The sequence below is a fragment of the Ambystoma mexicanum genome, chromosome 5q, assembly GCF_040938575.1.
Source record: "Ambystoma mexicanum isolate Mex_15411 chromosome 5q, UKY_AmexF1_1, whole genome shotgun sequence".
NCBI lineage: Eukaryota > Metazoa > Chordata > Amphibia > Caudata > Ambystomatidae > Ambystoma > Ambystoma mexicanum.
Window position 1 is genome coordinate 1,401,425,275 of NC_090933.1, and position 27,328 is coordinate 1,401,452,602.

Consider the following 27,328-nt stretch of genomic DNA (forward strand, 5'->3'; position numbering starts at 1 on the left):
TCCCACTGACCACTTGCCTGAGACCACAGTTTCGCCAACCATTCTTGCATGGGGCGCATGCGCAGGCGCGCGTGGGGGACCAGGTAAATACATGATGCCTTCATGCGCAGCAAACGCATTGCTTTGCATACTGTTAACTGGCGACCGGTTTGATATTGCGGAATTTGAAGTAGTATATTCCGAATTCTTTCCTCTGAAGGAAAAGCCAACCCCTCTTGAGTATTTAGAACAGCTCTAGGAACTGCTTGGAGGTGCTGGGCACCAGACTTGATTTTTTCTAGTTTATGGAGAAGCCCAATTCGAAGAGGAGGTCGATAGTTCTTTGAATGTTTGTCCTGCAAATTACTGGGGTCTCCCCCGTGATGAGCCAGTCGTCCAGATAAGGGTACACTGGGATTGCCTCCCTGCGTAGGTGTGCCGCCGCCACCGCCAGTACCTTGGTGAATACCCTTGGAGCCGAGGCTGTCCCGAAGGGCAGTACCTTAAACTGGTAGTGCTGACTGTCCACCTTGAAGCGCAGATATTTTCTGTGCGCTAGGAACATGGAATTATGAAAATAGTCATCTTTCATATCCAATGTTGCCATGTAATCCCCCTTTTTTAGGAGGGGGAATTGCCTCTTGGAGAGTAGTCATGCGAAATTTGTGGGGCTTGACATACTTGTTTGCAGGCCGTAAGTCCAATACTGGGCGCATTGTCAAATCTTTTTTTGGCACAAGGAAGTAAGTTGAATAAATACCCTTGTTTACCTGGTGTCCCGGGACGAGTTCTATCACGTCCTTTGCGAGAAGATTTTCGATCTCTTCGAGTAGGATCTTCTGGTGGTCTAAGGAGTGTATTCTTTGTCGTGGAGGGTGGTTTTGGGGACGCTCTAGGAGTTCTATGCAGTATCCTGCGGACACTTTGGACAGCACCCATCTGTCTGATGTGATCCCTTCCCAAGCTTGGGTGAAGATGGAAATGCGTCCCCCTACTGGGGATGCGTGAGAAGAGACCCTGAACGAAGCGTCACTGTTTTGGTGGAGGCGTGCCCCCTCCTTTATTGGGACTGCCTCTACCCCTACCACGACCTCTTTTGTTACCCCTGCCATAACTCTGGGTAGACTGCTGGTTAGTGTTCCATGGAGTACCCTGGCCTTGGGAATAGTTTGAGCCTCTTTGGGAGTTTTGTCCGCGAGGCCGACGAAAATTGTCATTCCCTCTCTGGTTAGGGGGTTTGTTGGTTAGTTGCCCTAGGGACTTGAGTGTCTCGTACTCGTCCTTGGCATTCTTCAGCGCGTCCTCGACCGCCTTTCCAAACAATAGATCCGGCTCCACCGGCTTATCTATCAATGATGCTTGGGTCTCGGCCTTGAAACCAGACTGCCGTAGCCAAGCATGCCTCTTGATTACCGTGCTTTCAGCAATTAATCTGCCGGCGTTATCCGCGGCATGAAAGGTTGATTCTAAAATGCAACCTGACACGGCTCTCCGACTCGTGCCAATTGGCTTTTTAAGGGTTCTGGGGCGGAGTCTATGAGAGCCGTGACTTCTTCCCACTGATGGCAGTTGTAACTAGCCAGCAGGGTGGTGGAGTTGGCAATCCTTGCCTGGTAGGCGGAAGTGGAGGCTACTTTCTTGCCCAAGCCATAAATCTTCTTGCTCTCCTTGTCGGGGGGAGCTTCGGGCGATGACAAGGGTGTTCCCGCCCTCTTACGGTGTTTGTAACAACCAGGGAGTCTGGTTTGAGATGTCCCCTTATGTACAGTGGATCAGATTGGGCTGCCCTGAAAAGCTTTACAATTCTTGGGTTTACTGCCCTAGTGAGATTGGCGTTAACAAGGGAAGGGTCTATCCTCCTTTGTATTGACTTAAGGATAGGGATGGCCTGAGCAACAGGTCTCCTTTCTCCCACCAATTCCTCTGCAAAGTCCCTCTCTTCCTGAGCACCTTGGGTGTCAATGTGGAAGTGCTGTGCCGCTCTGGACAGGACCTCATTTAGGAGAGGCTGGTTGTCGACAGGGGAGTCGGTAACCAATGGCTCTTTCTCTACCGGGGAATCTACCCTGTATGTACCTGGGTCGTCCTCCTCCTCTTGGTCCTCATCATCCCCATAATAGCCCGTCCCAGTTTGTTCTTCGAACATGCCCACGTCTGGATCCTCACCAAAGGATGGATCTTCCTGATATTGAGAATAGGTCTGTATATAGAAGGGGTCTGAAGACTGAGTTGGTGCTTCACCCCGGGACTTCCTACTTGGGGTATAAGATCCTTAGAGCCTGAGGGAGTTGACCCTTCTGGGGTATAAGAGAGAAAGTGTTCCGGGTTTTTGGCATAGAAATCTGCCAATGATGACATCCTTGACATTACTCTGTCTATGTCATCACTGGACCATTACCTTGAACTGGGAATAACTCTATTCTGGAGTGCTTTCCCTGTTTTATCCTTATTAGACCTACTGGCCTGAACAGGGGCATTAGGGACAAGAGACTGAGACTTGTTCATCTGTTTAGGTAGAGTAGAATGTAGTTTAGGAGTGGAAGTAGGCTGGGACTGCTTACTTCGTTGTTTTCCCCCCTCCCCGCAGGTGGAAGAGTGTTTCCCTGATTTTTGGGCCCTATCAGAGCTTTTCGATGCCTGGCGCCGAGATTCGGGGGTAGAGTCCCTGTCTCTGGAGAGTGCAAGGGATTCGGCAGCAGCCTTCGCGCTGCCTGCAGACACCGACTCCTGGCGTGCGGCCTGGGGGTAGAGGTCGGCGTCGTCCTCCGACGACCAAACCTCAGTCACTAAGGGGAGCGAGGCACTCTTAGCAACAGTGGAGGGTTGCCTGGTGTCATGATGCGATCTTGAACGCCAACGCCCAGAGGATACTGACTCGGTGGACCGTTCTCTACGTGCCTCTTTCCGAGAACTCGACGTGCGCGTCGAGTCTCGGTTGGACCTTTGTTTGCTGGAAGTGGTGTGGGTAGCGCTCGTGTCGCTGGGTGTCTTCCCCATAGCTGCCCTGCCGGACAACCTTCCGAGGTCGGGGACTTGCGCTTGGCTGTCCATCGACGCCACATTGCCCTCGCCGTCCGAAAGTATGGCGTTGCTGCCATCGCTGAAGGCACCCTCCGCGGCCATGGCCTCTTGTCGCCTGGCGTGGTGGGCCCAATGCTTTGTCGAACGGTCCTTAAGGGTCTTCGGTTTGAACCGACTGCACGCTCTGCAATTCGCCTCGGGGTGGTCCCTCGGCAAGCAGAGGTTACACGTGGCGTGTCTGTCAACCCAAGGATACTTGCAGTTGCACTTGGGGCAAAATTGAAAAGGGGTACCCTCCATACGCACCCTGTGGCAGCGGGCTGGGATTGTAGGAATATAAGTAATGTACCTATATTAATCAGGGTGTAGGATATGTGCCACCCCCCACTCTCCCTACTTGCAGGGCCGAGTCCAGAGGACTTCCGAGGCCCAAATCCATCGCTGTATTTCGACGGTTGACTTTTCTCCGATCCGGCGTCGAGTGTCGATGTTCGGAGACTCGACGTATAGGTGGAATAAACGGGGAAATATATAACAATATTTGCAAAATCTGACTAAGTCAGGGAACTCCGCTCAGTGCTTCCGACTAGCATGGCAGAAAAAAACTATCTGAGGGTCCTAGACGCGTGAGGGAACATGGGTACAGTGGACATCACACTAGGGATAGTATTACTGGTACGCCCTGTGTCGACACCCATTTTCGAGTTTCGAAAAACAAACTGTAATACTCTGCAGCTTCCACTAGATGTCGGCCTATGCACAGCATGTGATCTAAGCAGATTCCACAAGCCTCAGAAATATAGATACTGATATGGATGTCTTCTCCAAATGTCTACTTCACCGGATAAGGGTAATTGGGCCTTAGGACCCCTAGAGCAAATGTGCAAATCTACACAGTTCTTTGGAGGTTGTTTCATATCCCATCCTCTGGTGTTGTGGGATTACAAGAAGAGGGGGATCTCGAATGCACTTCTTCAGTCTAACCTAAAGGTGGGTTTTTCAGCGTCTCATACCCCACAACTGACTCTGGCACCAAATTCTATGAGCAGAAGGGTCTGTGGTCATGGTTAGCAGGGAGAAATAAAGAGGGTCCCTAGATCGATCTGAGTGTACCCTGAATTACTTTCCCTTCACCTGTCAGATCTGACTGTATCCTAACTGACCTGTGTCGTTCTTCCTCCCACCGTCTGGTCCTCCCTAAGGCTGACCTGGCTTGCTGAAACCTTCCAATTTGTTTTGCCTATACACTGGTCTTTCACAATCACTTCTACTTCTTTGACCTTCCTCACTTTCTCCCACCACCTCATTACCACTCTCTTCCTTAGATGTGACTTCTTCAGTGTCATTCCAGGTTAATGATGTCCACACCTCCTCTTGGGCCTTAGGTTCCATCACCTTCTTCTGCTCCCTGCTTTCTACAACCTCCTATTTAGGTCTGGGTCCTGGTGTTTCTGTCTCCTCCTGGACATGTTCTCCTTTAGATGTCACCCCCTTTGTCATACCCTTAAGACCCATCAGCCCTCTCTCCTTCTCTGTTGATACCACTTTCTCCTCCTACTTTTTCTTTCCTGCCACCTCCTATATACACACTTGCGTTGTGACATTAGCACAACCCCTCCCTCACTTTCTCTAACCCACCACATCCTTTGGCCCACTCTCACCTCCTGGTGGTACAAACTTGTCTCAGATGTTCTTCACTACGGCAACATCTTTCTTCCCACTCTGCCACCCTGATGTTACCATCTCCTACTAGAAATTCTCCACTAAAGCCAACTCTTCTGCCCACTGTTCTCTCCTGATGTTACCACCTCCTCATGGACATTCCTCACTGCCACACCTGCTTCCGTGCACTCTCCCCTTGTGATGTTGCCACCTCCTCCTTTACGGTCTTCACTATCGCCACCTCCTTCTACCCACTGTCCTCTGCTGCTGTTACCATGTCCTCCTGGGCCCGCTCGGCTCTCACCAGCTCTCCAGCCACCACTCTCTAGTGTCCTAATGTGAGCTCCCTGCTCCTACAACCCTGTTTCAGATTGGGTTTGTGTAATTTATAGTGTTTTCCCTGCTCCCTCTTGATGGACCTTTCCCTTAGGGTCTGCATATGTGAGTGGTGATTGAGTGAGCGTTGGGATTTGTAAATCTTTCTGAGTGTGCTTTTTGGGTTTTGGGCGACAGGGGTGGGGGTGGCGCTAGACAAAGTCTCCATCCGGCCTGTCCACCATCGTGGATTATATATTTGTTCCTCTGACCCAATGTGAGAATTACAGGCTGAAAACATGCTTGGTAAGCGTTTTACTTTTTCATGTTCAATGGTACAATTGTACAAGCACACGATTTATGCTGGCGTGAATACTGGAGTTATAGCCCTGCTTTGCTTGTTGGTTTCTCCATGATTGGGAATCTGCAGACTGGAAGCATTGTTTCCACAGAACAGTGGTGTTTGTTGGGGGATCAATGGATCTCCAAACATAAATCATTAGATGGGCCATTTTAACCGGCAAAGGTATTGTACATGCTTCCTTTGTCAGTTTCACCAAAAAGTTCTAGCTTAAAGAAAACACTCTTCTTTTCAAGTGGGCAATTTGGGTCTGGCTCGGGTGACCTTTAGGCTCTCTCTCAATCTCAGAAAGGGGCCCTTTCACTAACCTGCCAAGAATGACAAGCTTTTAGGTCAGCGTCCAAGATTCTAGGCTTGGTATGACCAAACCGGCCAATGGAGTGTGAACAGACTGGAGATCTCAAACTGGCCTGCAAGGATGCACTATGACTATCCTCTGAAAGGTGTTAGGGACTAGGGTAAAGTGCCCAGAGAATCCTCCTCAGTCATTGCCCAGACCCAACATCTCCTAGTACAGGGTGCCTAGCCCCCTGAGTCACTGGGCCTCATTACACGGACGGCGGTAAGGGTTAACGGTCACCGTTAATGGCAACGGTGACCGTTAACCCTTACCGCCGTACTACGAGGTCCCTTAGCGGGTTGGTGCTTTAACGCCTGCTTTTTGCAGGCGTTAAATACCAACCCGCTAAGGGACCTCGGAGCTAATTACGGTACCGCAAAATTGCGGTGCCGTAATTAGCGCCTTCCCCATTCCCATAGAGCCCTATGGGGCAGAAATGGGAATGGGGAAGGGCACTGGCGGAAGGGGGATTTACCGCCCCACCGACCTTGGAATGGGGCGGTAAATCCCCTTACCGCCAAGGCGGTGCCGGTAATTTACCGGCATGGTCCAGGGTGCTAATAGCACCCTGGATCACCGCCGTCCGTGTAATGAGGCCCACTGTCTTGTTGATTGCCAGAACCAGAAAATACACTGCGTAACCATATCTATATTAAATGTAGAAACAATATCTCCACCTATGTGCATGATCTCAGATAACTTTTTACAATACAGAGAAAAACGTCTGTTTAAGAACCTTTTTTAAAAAAAAGTGTTTTTTTTGCCTATCTGGCCTTTTAAAAATGTTTTATCATTTGGTGCCTCCAAAAAGCCCATCAAGATATTGTAGAAAGGTTTTCCAAACTGTGAAGGCAAGGGAAAACTAAAAACAAAGAAACCGATAGGTAAGCATGTGAAATATGCAAATGTGACACTGGGCCTCATTACGACCCTGGCGGAACGGGTTAAACGGCGCTGTAAAAGGTGACGCCGCCATTCAACCCGTTCCGCCACATTACCAGGTCCCCTCGCGGGACACGGTAAGCACGCCTGGGAAAACCGGGCGTGCTTACCGGGTCCCACGAGGGGAAGAGGGAGCAAACAGCGGGTCATCTCGTTATGGCCCATTGTTTGCTCACTCTCCCATTCCCATTCAGCCCTATGGGGGCTGAAATGGGAATGGGGAAGGACTGTGTCCGGGTCCTTGAGGGAGGAATTACCAGGCCATCCGAACTCAGAATGGCCCGGTAAGTCCTCATTCCGAGTACCCGGACACGGATGCGATTTCGGCGGCAGCCATGCCGCAATAACGGCATGGCTACCGGCCGAACTCGTAATGAGGGCCACTGTCACCTTAAGGCAGCAGGCCCCCGGTGGCTAACGAATAGCATTAGACTCTGGTGTGAGTTAATTTGTTTTCTGTATGCAGTCCAGTGTAATTTCCTCTTTAATTTAATTCCAGATTATAAAGCAAAGTCGGCCAAATTGTTTAGGACTCTAATGACGATATTGACGATTGAGAACTAGGATTACAACTAAGTAACCTTCCATTCCTCAGCATGGGATTTCCACTGATATCCATACACGTTGCGTATAATAACAAGCCTGTACCCTAATAGGAAGAGGATGGAAAACAAATCCAGAACTCAAGAGAATGTCAAGGCTTTCCAACCCTCTTTACACAAACAAGATTATTAAGGAAGCTTTTCTTACATAAGCATCTTCTCCTGCATCAGAATCTACATACTGTAGTGTGTTAGAGGTGTGCATAGATTCCAGAAGATTGCTTCACAAAATCTGTTTGATTGCAATATTTGTCAGAAGGTCAGCAGTAGGGGACGTAACTGTATTTTAATGAGCTCTGGTTCTACCTGAACAGATTTTGATTTGCTTTCAAGTTACATAAAAGAGTACACACGACTGGCATTATGGCAACACACGACTGGTATTATGGCAATCGAATGTTTACATGCTTGTAGACCAGTGAAAGTGACTGTATAATTTCCATACAGATTCTTTCATTTTCTTTTGACTTTTGTTTTCTCTAAATGATAATGGAGTAATCTCTTAACATTCAATTTTGTGAGTACCTTTGTGCTGGCATTGAAACCTCTTCCATGTTATGCTTAGAAGGTTCTGGTAGATGGTCTTCTTGCTTTCTTCAATACTGACATGCACTCTTCTGGAAAGTTTAAATGTTTGTACTGTAGCTATTCAGGAGCCATGCATGACCGGATAAACTGTGTTGAATTTTGGATAAGAGATATGCTGTGTATGGCATAAGTCAGTGTGGCTCTTTTGACCAGCAGATTAGATTAAAGCACCACCATATATAATCTATGTAAGAAATGCTTTAGGATCAGGATTACTTTAGTAATGTGTGCATGAGAGATTTTACAGGCTCTTTGCATGCCCCCAGTTTTTTCCATTTTCAGGTGGGTTTCTGCACTTAGAGTCAACAGAGGCTTAGCTTTGCAAATGTCAAGTCCCAGTGTTTCTGTAAATTTGACAATTCCCTCCTCGGTAACACATTACCCTTGTAATATAGAAGGGTAATAGGGGCAGACCCACGACTGGCCTATATAACATGCACTTGAAGCTTTATAACATTAAATGTCCATGCTAAGGCTTGCCACATAGACTAGGGCCTACAAGCCACCAGTATTCAGCATGGTGGGTTGAAGTGGAATGAAGGAGGGGAATGGAATTTTCTTCTCCCAAGTCAGAACTTTTGTATTTGCCATGTGCTGGTTAGGAATGTAAAAGAAAGACACACGGGAACTTACATTCAATAGGCCTAAACTATATCAATTAAAAGTCAATTGTTTTAACTATATCCCTCTGTGACAGTGAGCTGAAGTTTTCATTTTTGGAAAGTTTATGAAATTCTTTATAAAAGAAAGACTCTGTAGTTAAATAAAGCCTAACCTGATTCCAAAACGTATTTTTGGTAAGGTTTAAGAATGGTGACTAAGTTTCAGCCTGGTCTCTTCACAAACTTTAATCAGTTTAGAGGAACTGGGCTAGTGATTTTCCTTTGTTTTCTATAAGGCCAGGCCAGACCAATCTAGGGGGAATTAGGCCCCAGCAGGGGCTATCTCCTTGTGTGCATAGCTGCCAGATTGCCTTCATTTGAGTTAGAACGGGTGGAGAGCCCTCTTGTGAAACACACCTTTCTCAGTGACTGGAGTCCTCAACCATCTTGGTTTATGTGTGAATATTTCTGTGATCTATGGTCAAGGGAAGAGGGATCAAAGGAGGGTAGGCACGAGTTAGCATTAGAATAAAGTGGAATTAAAAGGCCATTTGATGTGCCGCTTCCTATGTAACTATTTGGCTTTTTGACTGCAAGGAGCTCTACATGGTGACTGCTGTACCTGAAAGACTAACTTCCTGCTTAACATTTGGGTTGAAGAAGATAACTGCCCAACTTAGTCACTAGTAAGTGTTGGATGGAAACTGTCTGCATACCTGACTGATTTGCTGGGGGATTTTTTTCCAGAAACCATCACTGGTTTAGTTTGGAAGTCCCAAGAAATAAAGGATCCAGAACCAGTGAGCAGCTGCAATGATACTCAAGACCAGTGGACTAGAGCCAGTGCTTGCCAAGTTCTGTAGGACCTGAGAACTCTCTATGGGTTTAACTGACAGTGGTCCATCGTGAATCATCACAAAAAAAGCATGGGATGACAAACTCCAAGTCTAAAAGCTTGCAGAAGGAAGAACCACCATTAACAGGAACCACCAGTGGCTAGGGTCTATAATACCCTTTTCCGAATATGCAGAAGTATGCTGATAGTGGGATTATTGTTATGACCATGAGTGACAAGCATGGCTGTGTGTTTTGGAGTCACAGCACTAGTTTACATGCTGATTAATGATGTTAGAAGGCACATAACAGTGTTTACTGGTAGGGTAATAATACAATAATCTCTGTTTGTCACACTAATATTTCTGCAGCTGTCATTTCTCAAACAACTTGTTATTCCTTGTCCAAGTGTTTGCCATTCACAAATCTAGCATCAGTCTCAAGTGATCTGCCCCTTCTATTCTTAAAAATCTCAGGAGTAGATTCCTTTCCTCCATTGCTCTATCGCTGATGGTTTAATGGCTCTTTCTATTGGTTGTTGCTTGTACTGCTTCTTTGTAGAGCTGAATGCAGATGTTTGGAAATCTTCACAGTGCACCATTCTGCACAATACTGGGCAACACATGTCTTTTGTGGAAGATGACAAATGCTTTTGAATTTTACTTCGCACTTGGGAATTTACTCGTAGACAATTTCCTACTGCTATGAATCGCTGCTGAATTCCACTGCTTTAAACTCAAACCCTTGCGGGTAGTAGGCTTTTTGTGGCAGCTGAAAATAACTGCTGATGTGCTTGAAGAATGGGGGGCCAAATAGATCATACGGTTACTTTCATGAATAGAAAGAAGATCAGTACATTTTCTTCTACATCCTCCAATGTGCCAGCCTCCATCTTCATACTTATCACTTCTAAAGATAGACTTTCCCGAAAATGCTAAACTCAAGATAGTGTACTGGCATCCAAGGTTATGCCTCGATACATGTAAGTCTGTAAGTCTAGCACAAGAGTCTCTCCCACTTTATTTTCTGGGCAATAAACATGGAAAGCCAACTGCATTATCCTTTCAAGTGCTGGGGGCTTGGTTGACTGCTGTGCAACCTGTTTCAGCACATCTAGCTTCTCCTGTTTATTGTCCACAGACAAATAGCCAATCATTCGCTCCAGGGACTCCCTTAAGTCACTGTCATTGCTTTCTAGAAGAGGCAAGGAACTAGCTGCAAGAAGTGGTGCAAAAATATTTATTAGAGTCCATCCTGAGAATAGCCTGGAGCCAGTGACATTGATTGTCATGAAAATAGAGATCATCTCTTGAATGCAGACACAGTAAGTGATTCAAGTAAGGTGAAGGTCTTTGCCTAAAAACATGGAGTTTGTATCAGTATCCTTGTATTTCATATCTGACACCAGAGAAGTGACCTTTGTTGAAAGACTGGAACAGACAGCGAAGGACCATTAAATGTTTTCAGAGATATTTTATTCAGTGTTTTTACTTGATTTTTAGATCAATCAGCACCTAGTCACATCTGTATAATTGTGTTAAGCTGCCTGGAAAAGAAAAGGACCCAGAATGAAAAGGAATTGATAGAACCCCTTTGAACCATCACATGAGGCACTGATGCTTGAGTTAATCCTGGAGCCTTAAACCATACTGGCTATCCTGAGCAAAATGTATCTATTTTTATGCACATTAAGAGAATGAATTGTGTGACAGAGTCAGGAGCCTTATGCTGTCACAAGGAATGTGGACCCCTATCAACCTGGGGCTGGAGGATTACCAGGGTACTTGCCAGAGCCGGTTCCGACCCAGAGGTGGGGTGAGGAGTTGGGAGGGTCACAGTCTCTGTCCCTACTAACTGTGCCTGGTTGGAAATGCAAAGTACCAATTTCATTTACCCATACCTGTCGTACAAGTTGGCCAGTGTGATTTCTCTTGTCCGGTAGGGACTCTAAGACCAGGATTCTTTGTGGCAGAGACACAATCAGACGGCTCACTAGTGAGAGAGGTGGTGATTAACAGAAAACCAGCTAATTGTCGCGCAAACAAACTGCCAATTCAGACGCTCCTTCAACAACAAATAAAAACACTGAAGTTAACTGTGTTTCTAGTAGAGCACCATTGCAGATCACCAGCGGATTGCTGTTGGAAAAGGGGTAGGGGATTAAGGACTGTGTTATGGTTTCTCATCTCTGTAACCTGGCACCTGAGGGAGGAGAAGATAAGGATTGGCCCAGATAACCAGCTGAGGCAGAGCCCAATCAAAAAGGGGAGGAGGAAATAATGAGGGCAGGAATTGCAAGGCAGTGTGGGTTGTTGGATTGAGGTCCCGGGAGGAGAAGGCAGACCAAGAGACTAGGTGGTGGAAGGACAATGCAACGGAGCACAGAGAAGGAGGATCACATAAAAACATGTGCATGATGAGGTATTGGTTGGTGAGAGACAGTGGTACTTGGGTGTGAGGGCATGTGTAAGGTGAGTGAGTGAGACTAAAAGAGAAAGTAGGGGTATGAATGCGATTATTTGGGAATTTAGACTGGGAGGGTGATTGTGGGAGGAGTTGTGAGTTGACCGTAGTGTAGTGGTAGGAGAGTGTAGTGGTAGGAGAGTGTAGTGTAGCAGTAAGAGAGTGTAGTGTAGCAGGAGGAGGGTGTATTGTAGTGAGAGAAGAATGTAGTTGGAAATAGTGGGAGAAAATAGTACTGATCAGTTGAAGCTGAGTGGTGAGTAGTAGAGTGCAGAACAGTGGAGAGTAGATGGAAGGGAGAGTAACAGAGAGGGGAGTAGGAGAAGTATAGAGAGAAGGGGAGTGGTAGTAGAATAGCATTGGGGGAACATGGAGAGGAAGACAGAGGGAGAAAAAGAGTGACTGATGCTCAATGCGAGGCCCTGACCCAAAACAACGCTTTTATGCAGGTATGCACCATTTTCTGACTTCAGTTGCATTTCAAAACGTAATTTGTTTGTGTGATATTAACATTGTATTACCTGATATTCTTGGAGGCTCTGTAATTTGGTACATGGGAACAATGTAAATAATTCTGTTTACAGTACCTGTGGATTCTCCATTGTAGATCAGGCTATACCAAGGTAACTGGCATAAATCCACACAAGGGTTGGTAACAGTGATAGCCTGGACTTCATAGGTGTAATTAATTGTTGCTGTCCAGTTCTCCAATGTTATCATCTGGAAAGGGTGGTAACATTAATCAGCATTAAAGTTCTGTTATACATTTATTAAGACGTTTGCAAGAAAAAAAGCACTGCTGTTGTAAGCAATAAATATAATGTTGTTTGATATAACACATTTCTTTACATGTTCAGTCTTACAAATTAATATGTACTAATATATAGTTGATTTATAAGGCACTTTCTGGGAATGCAAATACTTTGAGGTGCCACAAGTTGAAAGGGGGAAGGGAGAGACTGGTCTAAAAAGAATTGTCATATTCAGATCAGAAAAGTGCTAAATGAATGGAAGTAGGAGACTATGGAGACAGGCAGAAGTCCCAGTGTGGGGAAATAAGTGCAGAGGGCACTCTGGAGCCCAAACCTATGTACAAAATATCAACAGGAACCTGAAAAATAGATGGGATATACACACTTAACCAGTAGAACCCATAAGAAAAAGTGCAAGGCAGGTGATCCAAGAACATGGCACTGGTACAGAAGGAAGATCGAGGCCCACTGAAGAGAGCTCAGGATGTAAAGGGTGCCAGGGCAGTCCAAGGACCAAAGGGCCTTAATGCCAGTGAGGGCCTGGGGAAGCTGGCCCAAAGGAACAGAATTAACAGGAGCAAGGCCTAAGAGCCAAAGCAATTCTTCAAGAGGGTAGTCGTCAGTAATTTCCTGAAATGAGAATGACTTTCTACTGCCCTCAAGGTAAGAGGTAGAGAGTTCCAAAGATAGGTTCTGGTGGCACCTAGGAATCTACCTGTACGTATCTCCACTTGTCTCACTGGATGGCAAGCAACCTGGAAAAGTAGATCCTAATACCCCAGAGGAGCAGTGGTGAGGGATTCAATCTGGAGGGATCTGTACCTTGGCCCCAGTATGCCAGGGCAATGATGCAGAGGGCCTTGAAGGAAATCCTAGTTCCAGAAGAGAGCCAGTAAATACATTTTAAGGAAGGGTAATGTCATCTCTATTTCTGAGGTCCATGATGAGCCTCAAAACCTTGCTCTTCATAACCAGCATCATGTGCATAAGGAACGTAGAGAGACATAGCTCAAGGCTTATGCAGTAGTCAAGCACAGAGAGGACCAGAGCCATGACCACATCCATATTAGAAGAGAAGTTGAAGAAAGTCCGAATGCATTTATGAATTTGAAGCTGGAGACAAGTTCTTTAGAGAGTTTGATAATCTGAGCAGTGAAGGCGCAAGAGCTGTTGAGGACAACACCTGAATTTCTAGCTGAGGGAAACATAGTAGGGGACGGGCCCAGAAAATCAGGTCTCCGAAATGGTAAAGAGGGAAACATGGCAGAGCCAAGGTAACTGGTTTCAGCTTCAGAGATATTGAGATTGTTATCATACATATAGGCTTGGATAAGGGATAAGGGAGGTGCACGACAAAAAAGGTTAGGAGTAGAAGAGGTGTCATGGCGATTTGGGTGATAGGGTCTGCAGAGGTGAGGGGTAGGTTTAAAGAGTCAAAGGGTGCATAATACAACCGTAGGGTATCATGCATTGAGAGATAGTCAACTGAGAAAGAAAGAGGCCAGACCTAACTGGTATCTCTCAGTCAAGAAGAAAGAAAGACAACCTCCTGCCAGTAGTGATTTTATTATTAAAGCAGTTTTCCAGAGTGGTGAGGGAGGTATTATGGTTAGCAGTGTCAAAAGAAGAGTACAAGTCAAGTAGGACAGTTATCTTTGAGAGAAAAAGTTAGAGTTAGAGTTAGAGTTAATGTCTCATACAGAGTAGTACAGACATTGTACTCCTTGTAGGCCAAGCCCAAGTGGGTGGTCACGCAATAGGTCATTTGATTCTGTGAAGGTCTGGAGCTAGGTGAACATCACTTTCTCATGGATCTTGCCAAAAAAATGGGGTGATGGCAAGAGGGTGATAGTTGTCAAGGTAGCTCTTTCTTTGGATGGCTTCTTTAGAAGTGTAAGGATGCCGCACATCTTCAGCTCTTTGGACAACACCCCTTGGTTAAAGGAACTGTTGAACAATGAAAGTGGGGTAGGGGACAGGATGACTATGTTATGCTTGATGATCCTGGCTTGGCAAGTGAACACCTGTTCAGACGATGCCTTCATTTTTCTCATAACGTTTATAATGTCTGCCTCGCCCATTGGATTTAAGGATATCAAAAACAGAGATCCTCAGTCACATTAGCCGAAGGACAGAAGAACAGGACTTTGGTCTGTGAGGGGATGGTTGCGAGGATCTACTGTAACGTATCCTAGAAGAAAGGTTAGCGATTATCTACAAAAGATTGAAAGGCCATAGCAGTATTTATTTATGTATTTATTTATTACACTTGTATAGCGCTCATACAGCCCTTTTGCATCGCAGCACTGTTAGTTGTGTGTGGCTTGGTTACAGAAAAATATCATTTTGCATATTTAGTGATATATATACAATTGCAACATTCTTATCTTGCAAGGATCCTAGCTGAGGACATAGCACTCAGCTAGATCACTTATCTCTATTTAGATTCTGAATACTTATGCAGATGTTTTCGTTCTTGGTGGCAGTGCCTTTCACTCAGGATTCCTGCATACTACATTGGGCCCTCTGAAAGCCATCTAGCATGCTGCAGCATGCCTCATCAAAGGAATATGTAAATACTGGTTGACCCTTGCTTTACACATTATGTTCAAGACAGTCTTCATCTCCTATAAAACAGTCCCAACCAAAATACCAGTGTACCTTGCCCACGAACATACCATTTCAGGAGGCAAACATGCCACCAGAAGCCACAGCATTGCTAAACTGGAAACAAAGAACTGCAAGAGTGAAAAAAAAAACTAGGGAACAGGCCTTAGAACGCACACTATAGTACGTGTATCAGAATCGCATCAAGGGGATTATTACAAGCTTGATGATCCGGCTTCCAAGATATGGGTGAAACAAGCAGGTTCAACGTTGGCTCTTAAATGGGTGAGTTTTCCTGTTTTCCCTTACATGTGCCATTGGCTATCATTGAGTGGCATGGATCTGCAAGTTTGTAGGAGTTTCAACAATAAAATGCACTAATGTTTATGATTAATGTTTGTATGTATGTGATTTATAAAGTTCAAACTTAGCTGGGAAGCAACAGGTTGTACCCTAGTGTTACAGGATAGATGCAGGCAAAGCAGAGGTAGCTGGAATGGGTTGAGGGGGTAAGCAAGAGGGAAAGTTCCAGAGAGGGTCCTGAAGGGTTGAGTGGAGTGATCAGCAATAGACAAGATGTTGCTTAAAGAGTAAAGTAATCAGGTCCCTCCTAAAGAGTAGGATGGAGGGAGCCAGTCTTTGCACTGGTATCTTGTTCCAAGGATATGGTGTTTAGAAGCAAAAGGCCTGTTTCTCTCTTGCCGTTCTTTATGTCTTTATGAATGTATTTCCTTTCTAGCCTGGCAATGTTGTAGCTTCTAGTAGTGTGTTAGCCTATGAAGATGGTGAGTGTCTCGGTGAGGCAGAGTGGTATTTTGATTGCAACTGCTTTGTAGGTCATGCACACTTCTTTGAACATGATGCCTTCTTCAAGGGGTGTCCAGTACAGCCCTTTGTGTATAGGGGGATGTGCTTGCATTTTCATAGTTCTACGATTATGCATGCTGAAGTCGTGTTAGAAGACTTTCAGAAGGGCCAATGTGGCATCTAGGACTATTGTGAATAAGCTTTGGTCACCATTCAGGTGGGAAATGACCAGGGATTGGACAACCAATCTGAACCTCATGGCGAGGAAGGCAGGGTTAACATTGCGAAGGAGCTCAAACTGGGACTATGCTGTTTGGGTTTTCTTGGCAAAGTGTGTTTTAAATGACAGGTCACAGTCCATTGTATGGATGTGTCATGAACCATCAAACTCGCCCCTTCTGGGCCTCCTGGTCCCTGACACGTCGGGCCTTACACTCCATAATACTACCAACATGGCGGCAAGCTCAGAACGCTGCTCGCCAGTCTTCACGTTCTACGCAGCGTCCTCTATAAAGAAGCCACACCCCCGCTGCCCCGCGCGTCTCAACGCTGCTACTAGCTGTGATCGGACGTGTGCTCCGAACCTTCTCTAGTGCTACTTGCTATCCCCTGGCCCCTGGATTCCCTTCTCCCGACTTCTTCCCTAATTCCTAACTTCCCGGAATCCCTGCGGCACTTCCGCGTGCCCCCCAACTCCTTCTCGAATACTCCCAGAGTTTCCCGTGATCCTGGACATCAAAGCTGAACGTAATCTGGAAGCCGAGGACGGCTGAGCGGGCTTATTTAAGTCCCGAACCATACGAAAGAAGACTCCACCTAAAGAGGACATCAGGCAACATAGACAGTTGAGAAAGGGGGAAACCTGTGACAGGATGAGAGATTTTGCACTGGTGAGAGTTGAGGCATGAATCAGTTTAACTTAATGGGCCGGATAAAGGGTGTGGCCAGCAGCCATGCTGTGAGCAGCAGTTTCACTGTGCTCCCGCATGATCCTTTCCAGATGTGCCTGAAATGAACTGCTCCTTAGATTAAGCAGTGCTTTGCTAGCGTCGGAGCCTGCCTGATAATGCTGATGCTGGTGCAGAGGAAGAAAGCTGCAGGCACGTCGCGTAAACACACCTTGGGACACCAAACAGAGATCGCAATAAGGCACCCTCCATTTCCGGGCTTGCTGAGGGCTGCAACCTTGGGGGGCTGAGTGAGCGCTGAGCTGCTGGAGGCTCTTTGTCACCGTATATTGGAGTGGGGAGCCCTTGCTGACCATACCCGTGGTAGAGCCGTGTGTGTCCCTGGGCCAATGCTGTATTGTTGCTGAAGGCTATGTGTGAGCCTGTAGACCTGTGGGCGGTGCTCACGGGGGAGTCCGGGGACGTGGTGTGAGCTGTGGTGGTGGCTGGAAGCTGGGAGCGCTGTCGCTGATAGCTTGAGGCTGTGTTAGTTAAGGGGCTGCAGCCCAGCCTTGTTGGGGACTGCATACCAGACAACGTGCAGACCTGAGGAGTTGTTTGGCGCCCAGGGAGCCCGTGCCCTTTCTCTGGAAGGGGTTTGAGGGTCCGTGCTGGAGCCTGCTGGGTGACTGCCTCATGGGCACAAGTGCAGCTAGGGTGCCAGGAGGCAGCGCCGCTGCTGTGGGACAGAGGATCGCGCACTGCAGGAAAATTGGGCCTTTATCACCTGACTGCGCCATCAGTGTAGGTACATTTCAACATTGCACTACAGGAAGCGTTAAACTCCATCTCGCTTGGGGAGGCACATCATAGCACAGTGGAGGAGCGGGAAGATGGAGGAGCCTGGCACTTTCCCCCAGTCATTCATGAACCCTCTGGAAGAGGCTGACCCTGATGGTGAGAGGGGAGCAAAGTGTGGAGCTGAGAGAGCGGCATGACTGTACATGTGGCTAACATGGTGTATTCCTTTTCACCAGGGAGCACCTGTGGGGGGCCCACGATTGGGAGACATTGTTTCGGCCTGCACTGAAGGCTGACAAATCATCAGGCTGGTGGTGCATGGCCTGTGCGTTTGGCAGTGAGGATATGGGAGGTGCCTGCTACTACTGCCACTTAGGGGTGGCGTCGGTGGCTGGCCACGTGGGCTGTTGTTTACTCTATAAGCTGACAGGTGAAGAGCACAACGTGATCATAACAGAAGTTTGGGCAGGGCAGTGTATGCACTTGATACTCTGTGGCAGACGCGTTCATGGTAGGGACTTGTGATGCCGGCTGCCACTTGCCTGTTGTTGTTAGCAGGTAGTCTACAAGTGGATAAGACTGAGAGCAGCACCCCAAATGCCTTATAAGCCATGGAGGTCTTTGCTCGGAAGGGTGAGAACACTGTGGCCCCTCCATCTCCAGAGTTAGACCCAGCCTTGTTATCTGTGCCCCAGCAGGGGGTGTGCAGATCGTAGCAGCCATCGCAGCATTTCAGGCAATGGACTCAATGATTGTCGTTGTCGGTCTCTGTCAGAAGGATGTGTGCCTGCTGGCGGACCACCTGGGCACAACGGAAGTGCAAGCACAAGAGAACAGCACCAATATCACCAGGCAGCAGTCAGAGATAACTGCGCTGACTGAGACAGTGCGGGAATTGGAACTCAGGACTGAGGATGAAGAAGGAAAACCGAGGATGAATAATGTCCAGATCCTGGGTGTGCCGAAGGGCGAGGAGGGTGCAGACCCCACTTCATATATTGAGAATTTGCTATTACAAGAGGTTGGCCCAGGCACCCTGATGCAGGGCTTTACTCTGGATCATGCACATCAGTCCTTTGCTAGACGACCTCCGCCAGGGGCACCCCTGAGGCCGATATTTGTTAGGATCTTGAATTACAAGGACAGGGAGCGGATACTGGCCTTCTCTTATTGCGGGAGCAGCAGGGGACAGCGGCTGGCCAGAAGTTGCTGGGGTCAGCTGCATCTGCCGCTGCCACGTTCCTGCAGACGTTGGACTTTCTGATGCCAGTTCTAAGGCATCAGACAGCTGTACGTCGCCTAGAAGGGGTGGGGTGTGGATAGCAGGTGGGCCTGAATAGGCTCTATGCTATTGGGCCAGTTGTAATAGTTTCAGGTGGTATCTGTGTTCATTTTGTTCTGGTTGTTTTTATTGCAATGTTTACGTTGTTTGTTTTTTCGGTCTGCTTGTGGAGAGGTCTGAGCACTCCAGCTGCTTTGGAATTGTTGCTGGCACTGTGGCTGGCATGGTTTGACTGTTGTGTTATTCTCCTCTCAGAAGGTCATATTTTTACCCTGGCTTGTATCAGAGGGTGGGCCAGTATTGTGCTGGGTTGGGCAGGATGGGGTTCTGGGGTGAATGGAGGTCTGTGGGGACATTTGTGGCACTGATTACAGTGTACATGGGGAATTATGTGCCAGTTGTAACATTTATTTATTTATTTGATTGGATATTTATAATGTACCTTTACAGCCAAAATGGTGTTTGAAGGCGCATCAAGACAAGGGAGGAGGAGGTATAGGGAGAAAGAAAACAATAATGTTCCTACTAGGTCTTGAGACATTCGGAGCGTGCAAGTGCCATAACGAGAAAGCTGGGGAAGGGGGAGGGGAGGACAAGGAAGGGGAGGGTGAAGGGAAGAAGACAACAAAAATGTTCCTACTAGGAAATGAGACAATTTGGAGCATGCAAGTGCAATAACAGAAGATGGGAGAGGGGGAGGAGGGGAAGTGAAAGGATGGGTGTGAGCAGGGAACAAAACAAACACAAATGTTCCTACTAGGTCGTGAGACAATTTGGAGCATGCAAGTGCAATAACTGAAGAGGGGAGAGGGAGAGGAGGGGAAGTGACAGGAAGGGGAGTACAGGGATGCAGACAAACAACAACGTTCCTAGTAGGTTGTGAGACAATTCAGAGCGTGCAAGTGTAGTAACAGCCGGAGAGGAGGTGCAGAGTAGGAAGGGGATGAACACGGAAGAAGACAAACAAATATTCTACTAGGTTGTGAGACTGTTCAGAGCGTGCAAGTGCAGTAACAGAAATGAGGGGGGGAGAAGTGCAGGACAGGGAGGAAGAGTAAAGCTCAGGTGGGAGGGAGGAGAAGGGAGCATCAAGTGCAAGTGAAATGGTTCACTTGCACAAGCGAGGAAAGGAGATGTCCGGAGGCTCAATGGTAATATAAAACGGATTAGAGAACATTCATACCGGCGTAGGTTGGGGGCAGGGATTGGACTGTTGCAGGAGACACACCTTACCAAAGACATACAGGGTGTGTTTGGCACAAAGTGGGGTGGGTAGATATACGGCTCTGCCTTCTCAGCATATGCAATGGGCGTCCTGGTGTGGGTGGAACTGTCTGTCCCCTTTAAACTTTTGGAATTCAAAAGTGATCATGAAGACAGGATGGTCATATTGCATGGGATTTTGGAAGAAAAAGAGACATGTATCATCAAAGCACACGCCCCCAATCATGATGCCACAGAATGTTTCATGTCACTCTATTCTAGACTAGCACCATATAGGAAGGCTTTGTGGATAAGGGGTGGAGATTTCAACTGCACACTGGACCCACTGGTAGATAGGTCTGATCGTAAGTATTTGAGGCCCGCATCCCCTACTGGCATTGATGCAGAACCTAGAACTGGTGGCTATATGGAAATCAATATGTGGGACAGATTGTGCATACTTGCACTATTCCCCACCCAAGGTGCATATTTGCCTCAATTATTTTTTTACAGGCATGAGACGCTGACAAAGTTTGCAGTGGCCACTTATAAAGCTAGGGTTCTCTCGGATTATGCTCTGCTGTTGGTTATGTGGAAGAGAAGAATAGACCGGCCTCCGATCCCTATCTGGAGGTTACGGCAGAAGCACTGCAAGATGACACATTCAGAGAATATATGGGGGAGGTGAGGTAATAGGCAATTATTCTGAACAAAACCTGGGCAGCGTGGATAGTGCTGGCACAGTGTGGGAGGCCTCTAAGATGTTGATTTGGGGAGAGGTGACTGGTAAGATGGGGGGCCTTCGGAAGGAGCTATTGGACTCCCTAGTTAGCACAGAAGCCCAGATTGAAGCTGCTGAGCACAGGGATGCAGAACTAGGGGTGGCAACGTGCCTTTTGGACTGGAAGCGACTGGGTAAATTTGACTACACCATATACATGTAGAGGGTACATACAGGGGGGATACATCAGGGATGCTATTGGCATGGCTGTGAGGAAGGGAGAAAAGGAGGAAGATGATCGGCGCTATACACAATGACTAATGGGGGCCATTAATCGTGAGCACAGTGAGATAAACAAGGTGTTTTTGCACTACTATGAGTGCCTGTATACATCGGATGTGGAGACAGGGGGCTCTGACATCGGTGAAGCATTTTCTAATATCAATCTACCTCACCTTGATATAGCACAACAGGATATGTTGGATGCCCCCCTCATGATGGAGGAGCTCCTTGTCACTACACGTGCGCTACTGATGGGGAAACCCCTGGGGCTGATGGAATACCTGGGGAGTTTTATAAAGAATATGCTGAAGCACTTGCTCCCAGACATTCTTAGGTGTTAGAGGAGGCGTACGAGTCAGGAATGTTGCCACATAGCCTGAGAGAATTGATCATAGCACTGATATTTAAGCCTGACAAGCCCCGTTAGAAGGCAGCTCTTATAGGCCGCTCTCCATGGTCAACCAGGACTGCAAGATCGTTACAGCTGTGTTGGATGATAGACTGATGTAGGTGATCTGTACCCTGATACACATGGATAAAACTGGTTATGTCCCATGTCGAAACACCTCAGGGAACCTGAGGAGATCGTATCACGTAATGGACAGTGTTGGACATCTGGAGCTGGACTGCGTGGTCGCCTCCTTGGACACTGTCAAATTGTTTGATTCCATTAGCTGGGACTGGTTATATGAGACTATTCGGCAGTTTGATATGGGCGCACATTTTTTGATATGGGTACGGTTGGTGCACACAGAAGCAATGGTCAGGGTGCGCACGGGTAAACGGATATTCAGTGGTTGGGAATTGCAGAAAGGCACCAAGCAGGGGTGTCTGTTGTCCCTGATGCTCTTTATTCTTGCCTTGGAGCAACTTTCAGTGTTCCTTTGAGCCGTGTATGCGAAAAGCTGGCATTTACATCGAGGGGGTGAGACACCTGGTCTCTTTACACACTGATGATATGCTTTTATATGCCACACATCCTGAAGAGAATCCTCAACACATACTAGATGTGATAGACAGGTTTGCAGACCTCTCAGGCATACTTGTTAACCCACACAAATCCTCCATATTCCTGCTGGCTGGGCTTACTGATCTTCATCAGAGCCAGTTTCCCAACCTAGTTTTAAAGTAGGAGATAGGCACCTTCAGATACCTTGAGGTCAATGTGTGGAGGGACGCTCACAACTCCCATGAACACAACATGCATAGAGTCCTGGATGGAGTGGTAAAGTCTATGGTGTGTTGGAGGAAGCCCCCTCTGTCCGTGATCGGAAGAGCTGCACTCTTGAAGATGTAATGCTCCCCCGATTGCATCACTTTGTTAATATACCTTTCAACATCCCTAATACATTTTTCAGTAAACTTGAGACTGTCAGAGATTTTCTTTGAGGAGGGAAGAGAAACAGGATTGCTCTTGGTATACTACAGAGGAACTATGGAGACGGGGGGGATCAGGTTGCATCACTTTGAATTGTATAATTTGACAGGGCAACTGTAGCTTGTATTGGGCTGGTTGTCTGATGAGCTTTCAATTGATATGATTTTATTGCAGTGTAAGTGATTTCAATCCGGCACACACCCAACTCATGCCCAGCATGTAGTGCACAAATGAAACCCTTGTTTATTTATCTAGAAGTAGTTCAATATTCTGAACGATATACCACTCATATCACACCCTTCTCCTGAGACTCCCCCCCCCCCCGTCACACTGAACCAGGAATCAGGCTAGTTTGCAAAGGTACATATTTATTTATGTATTTAGAATGTAATCACAAAATATTTTAATAGGTAATAACAATCACCAATGGGGTGACAGAACACTGAATAAAATCTTTAATACACTATGAATCAAGTAATGAGCACAAAGACAAATGCAGCACAGAAAATAATACTTTTGAATTGGTTTATAACAGATAGAACTATAGTTGGAGGTTCCCCCTGCAACACCCCTCAACCCACCAATAGGCAATTAAATAGATGTGAGGAGAGAGCAGGTATTCAGGAATAGCACCAATCAAACAGAATGTCACTCCCACGTCCCCCTTCAAACACAAGAGAAAAACGGAATCGACTTTTCAGCTGTCAGGATGGCTTTGAAATTGTCTTTAGAATTGACTGGGCAAAAACACCAAATGTGGTCAAAAATACATAAACTATTATAAATTCCTATGGGAGCCGCTTTGAACAGTTGCACACAATCACAAACAATGATTTAGTCCAAAGAAAACATTTGAAAGTTCAAAGTCCAAGTCGGATACAATTTAAAGCTAATTTACACGTGTAAAAACCTTTCAGAATTTCAATTCGCGGCAAACTTTTTATTACACGATATTTGTTATAACGGGTGAATCGCAATGTTTTGCACCGGGTTCTATGGATAGCTAAGGATGTTAGGTACAAGTAGAAGTTGACATTTCGCTTTTATCATATAAACAGAGGAAGTTGTAGAGGTTTTAGTAAAAGTCGTTTTTGTAAAATAGGCGCTAGAATGGAAAACAGAAATTCGGGTTTAGAAATGACAGATAGGTTTTCTGATGCTATATTAAGGACTACAAAAAGGAGAATGCCTGCCACACAGGAAGGTCATTCAAGGCCGCTCATAACAATTCATGTGTGATACTCTAGGTTCCGTTTGGTTTGGGAATTACTTTTCTTAATCAATAAGAAGTTAGGGTTTAGGAACACAGATGAGAGAAAGGTCAGCACAAGGATAGTTCTAGCAATACTATGGTTCTCAATTAAAGATGGGATTTTGAGATTGGGATCATACAATGCAGATATATTATGGGTCACTGTTCTCCATATTAATATTCACAGAGTAAGTTATTAAATTGGACCGTCAGTTCTGGTCATGGATTGAGTCGGCCAAGGAAGGACAGCGGGACTGGATCAGCAAGGCCGGTCACCAGATTTGCACAGTATCTGCCCTTCTTGGTTGTGGGTTTTCTAAATCAGCTGGATAGCGAGTTCCTCAGGCAAGCCTTGTGGTAGCAAGCCAGAGAGTTTCGGATACAAGTTCAAAAGGCCTTCTCACACCATAGTGCTTCACTGGGTTGCAAGAATACGTTTGAGGGTTTAGGCCTTGCTGTAAGTCGATAGTTCTCTACTGGTGGCAAGAGTCTTGGCATCTGGATCTGAAAGGATGTCAAAGCTGGATGTAGAATGCTGGATCAGAGTGCTTCGCCAAAATCGGGAAAATGAGTGAATCAGTGAGTCCCTATGTGTTGTCAGCTGTCTCTATTTATCCTTTAAAATGACCTCACAAAATGGGTGGATGGGCCGGCTTAGCTAAACTTGCCCCTGTGAGCTGGGATTGGATCAAAACCTCATCTCCGCCTTGCAACTGAATGATTGGATCAAGGGCGAATGATGTCACATTTATGGTTTAGCTTTACAGTCCTTAGAAACCTCCCCTCAGCTACTGGTCTCAAATCGGATTTCATCCTAAATACATATTTCTACATTGGTCACCTTTACACAAATCACACACAACGATTCCATATTTTATGTAGTAGCTGTTCCTAAAAATCCCGCAGCTGTAGGATCTTGTTTCAACTTTTTACAGAATTTTGTCCTTTTCACCATGAACACAATTTCCAAACTTTCTGCCACTTTCCACAAATGTGTGTGTTTACCATGGGGATGTGTGTGTAAAGCTTTACAATTTTAGCATTAACACAGTTCACATAAAACCACATATATTGCCATTCCTGTCCAGAACATGTTACACAGTTCTACTGCCTCTTGAAACGTGTAGCCAAAAATTTGACTAACAGATATGTCCTTGGTATATTTTGCACCACTATGAATTCCAAGTTATGAGTCTTTCAAAATTGTTCATTGTTCATGCTTAACAGCAAATGGTCCGCCCATTTGTCTCTCCCTGCAGTCCAGGAACAGCCCCCTCCTTTGGGAGTCCCTTCCAGGAGCATTCTACGACCCATTCACACCCCCGTTTCCTAGGCTGTAGCATCTGCCATTGTTCTTTCTCTTTCTGTAGACAAACGTTTGGGCTAACCCACAATTGGGATCCCCCAGTGAGTTTCTGCTGAGAGGATTTTCCCTCCCCCGTGGAGAAACCTGCTTTTCCAGTTCTTGCAGCTCAGCCATGCTAATTTATTCTTAATTAAAATCCCAAAAAAACCAAACTTGTGGCATCAAATCACATAAATACATTTCTTTCTTAGCTTTCAATCTGTGGGATCAAAAACACAACTAAGATCTTTATTCCTTTTAGCAACAATCCTTCTGACAGCTGTCATCCACAGGTAGCCCACGGTACTGCACACAGATTTTGACAGGGGCTGTCAGTTTACAGCCAATCCTTTTTTTCTGCAGAAATGTGTTGCTCTTGACATTTAGGACTTTGTATGTTTGCAATGCTTCATAGGATTACATGAATTTTAGCACCAAGCAAGATTGTACATGTTGAGAAGTGTTGTATTATAGGCATTTTGGAGTTTTTAGCAACAAAGCAAATGTCATTTGTAGGCACATTTTGGAGTTTCATTTGCAAAGTGCTATTTCTCTCTCTGCACTCTGTTTGCTGGTCATGGAGACCACTGGCACATTTTCTGTAGTGTATACTCTATCCCACCACACATGCACCATGGGTGGCAGGTTGTGCATCCATCTTTTTGGTGTGTTTGAGAACGCGGTTTTTGTAGGTTTTTGGCGCACACAAGGGTTTTGCCGCAATTGTTGCTGTTTCTTGCACCCTAACTATCAGAGTGATGCCGCATAGCACAGCAAAGTGGGTCAATCAGCAGCTCTCTATAGAACTCTATTTCCTGAAGAAGGTGCTGTGGATACGTGAGTCTCGATTTGAGTATCTGCCCCACCGGGTGGCATTGGGCAAGACTCGTGGTGCAAGACCTGGCAAATAATCGGGATTGCTGACCCATACTCTTCCAATATTCCCCGGGTGGGATTATTAGATGGCAGGCTCACCCTGGTGAGGGCAATCAGGAAGCATTGGGAGACTTGTGGTGTAGTGACAGTGGGAGACTTATTGCAGGAGCAAAGGTTGATGGACTTCGATTCCCTCACGCAGTACGCGGGCATACAGGGGGGGACATTTCTAACATATGCAAGTTGGCTTAAAAAGATCAAAGCCAGGTGGCCAGATTTCAGCAGGGGCAGGTAGAGCGCCGGATACTGGAGGCCATGTATGACATGTCAGAAGGTCGGCCACGTGGTCTCCAGAATATATGAAGTGCTCTCAAAGAAACTGGAGAAACCTGTTTTGAAAGTGCATATGCAGTGGGAAGCAGATCTAGGGAGGACCTTCACGGAATGGGCCTGTAGCTTGAGGTACACTAAGAAGGTCTCCCAAAATGCCAGATTCAAACTATTGCAATTGAATGGTTCACATAGGACCTACATGACCCTGCATAGAATATCACAGTTCTGAGGAGCGGGTCAGAGGTAGTGCCCTAGATGTGAGAATGAAAAGGAAGACTTGATGCATATGCTTTGGACTTGCCCTGATATGATATGATACAGCATTTATAACGTGCCAATACACAAGAGGTCCAAGTGTTTTTGGGGAGCTGTTGCGGACAGGGCAGCAAAGGGTAGGAATGAGATGCAAAATTGGCCTCCAGAGGCCTGCCTCTTAGGAATGTTTCCAAGGGGGAAGAGACATGCTATACACCTCTCCAAGATGAAGGATCGTATTGGTGTACTGGCTAAGTGCTGGATTATGATGGCCTGGATGTTTAAGGAGCGACCCCTCATTGACGCTTGGTGGTGAGATCTGTATAGGTCAGTGATGGCCGAAACAGTGGTCTGGCATAGGGCGGTATATATAGGTTTGAGAGAGGTGAGCAACGATGTGATTGCATGGAACGCCTTGACGCAGGCACTGTTTGTTCCTTCGGATGATATGCCTCCATAGGCCTTTGATAATGTCGGATGTGCGATGGTACAATGCACCCATGCACTGGACTGATGAGCCAATATGCACTTTTATGAAAAAAGAATATGGGGGATGTTGGACTGCAACGACACAAGCAGGTGTTTTTGTTTAATAGTTTTTCTTTGACCGCTCCTGTTCTTCATGTCGGGGATATTCCTTCTTTTGAATGTATCATTTGTGATTGTAACCGAGGGTCAAGGTTGAACTGTGCAGTCATCAGTTGTATGTGTTGTATATTTCAGAAAACTTCATGAGCCTGTTTTTCCAAAATGAGTGCAAATGAAATGAGTGCAGAGAATACATTCATTTCATTTACGCTCATTGATTAAATGCTCAGGTCCCTTTATTCTCGATTGT

At 46.3% G+C, this 27,328-nt stretch overlaps 1 protein-coding gene across 1 annotated transcript in view; it reads right to left on the reverse strand.

Annotated features, from left to right (window-relative positions):
* The window catches only part of LOC138498457 (fibrocystin-L-like), a 252,505-nt gene that overhangs the window by 35,948 nt on the left and 189,229 nt on the right, over positions 1-27,328 (reverse strand). The window contains exon 5 of the mRNA XM_069622207.1: positions 12,297-12,429. Within this exon, the coding sequence (XP_069478308.1) occupies positions 12,297-12,429 (133 nt within the window). The remainder of the gene's footprint in view (positions 1-12,296; positions 12,430-27,328) is intronic.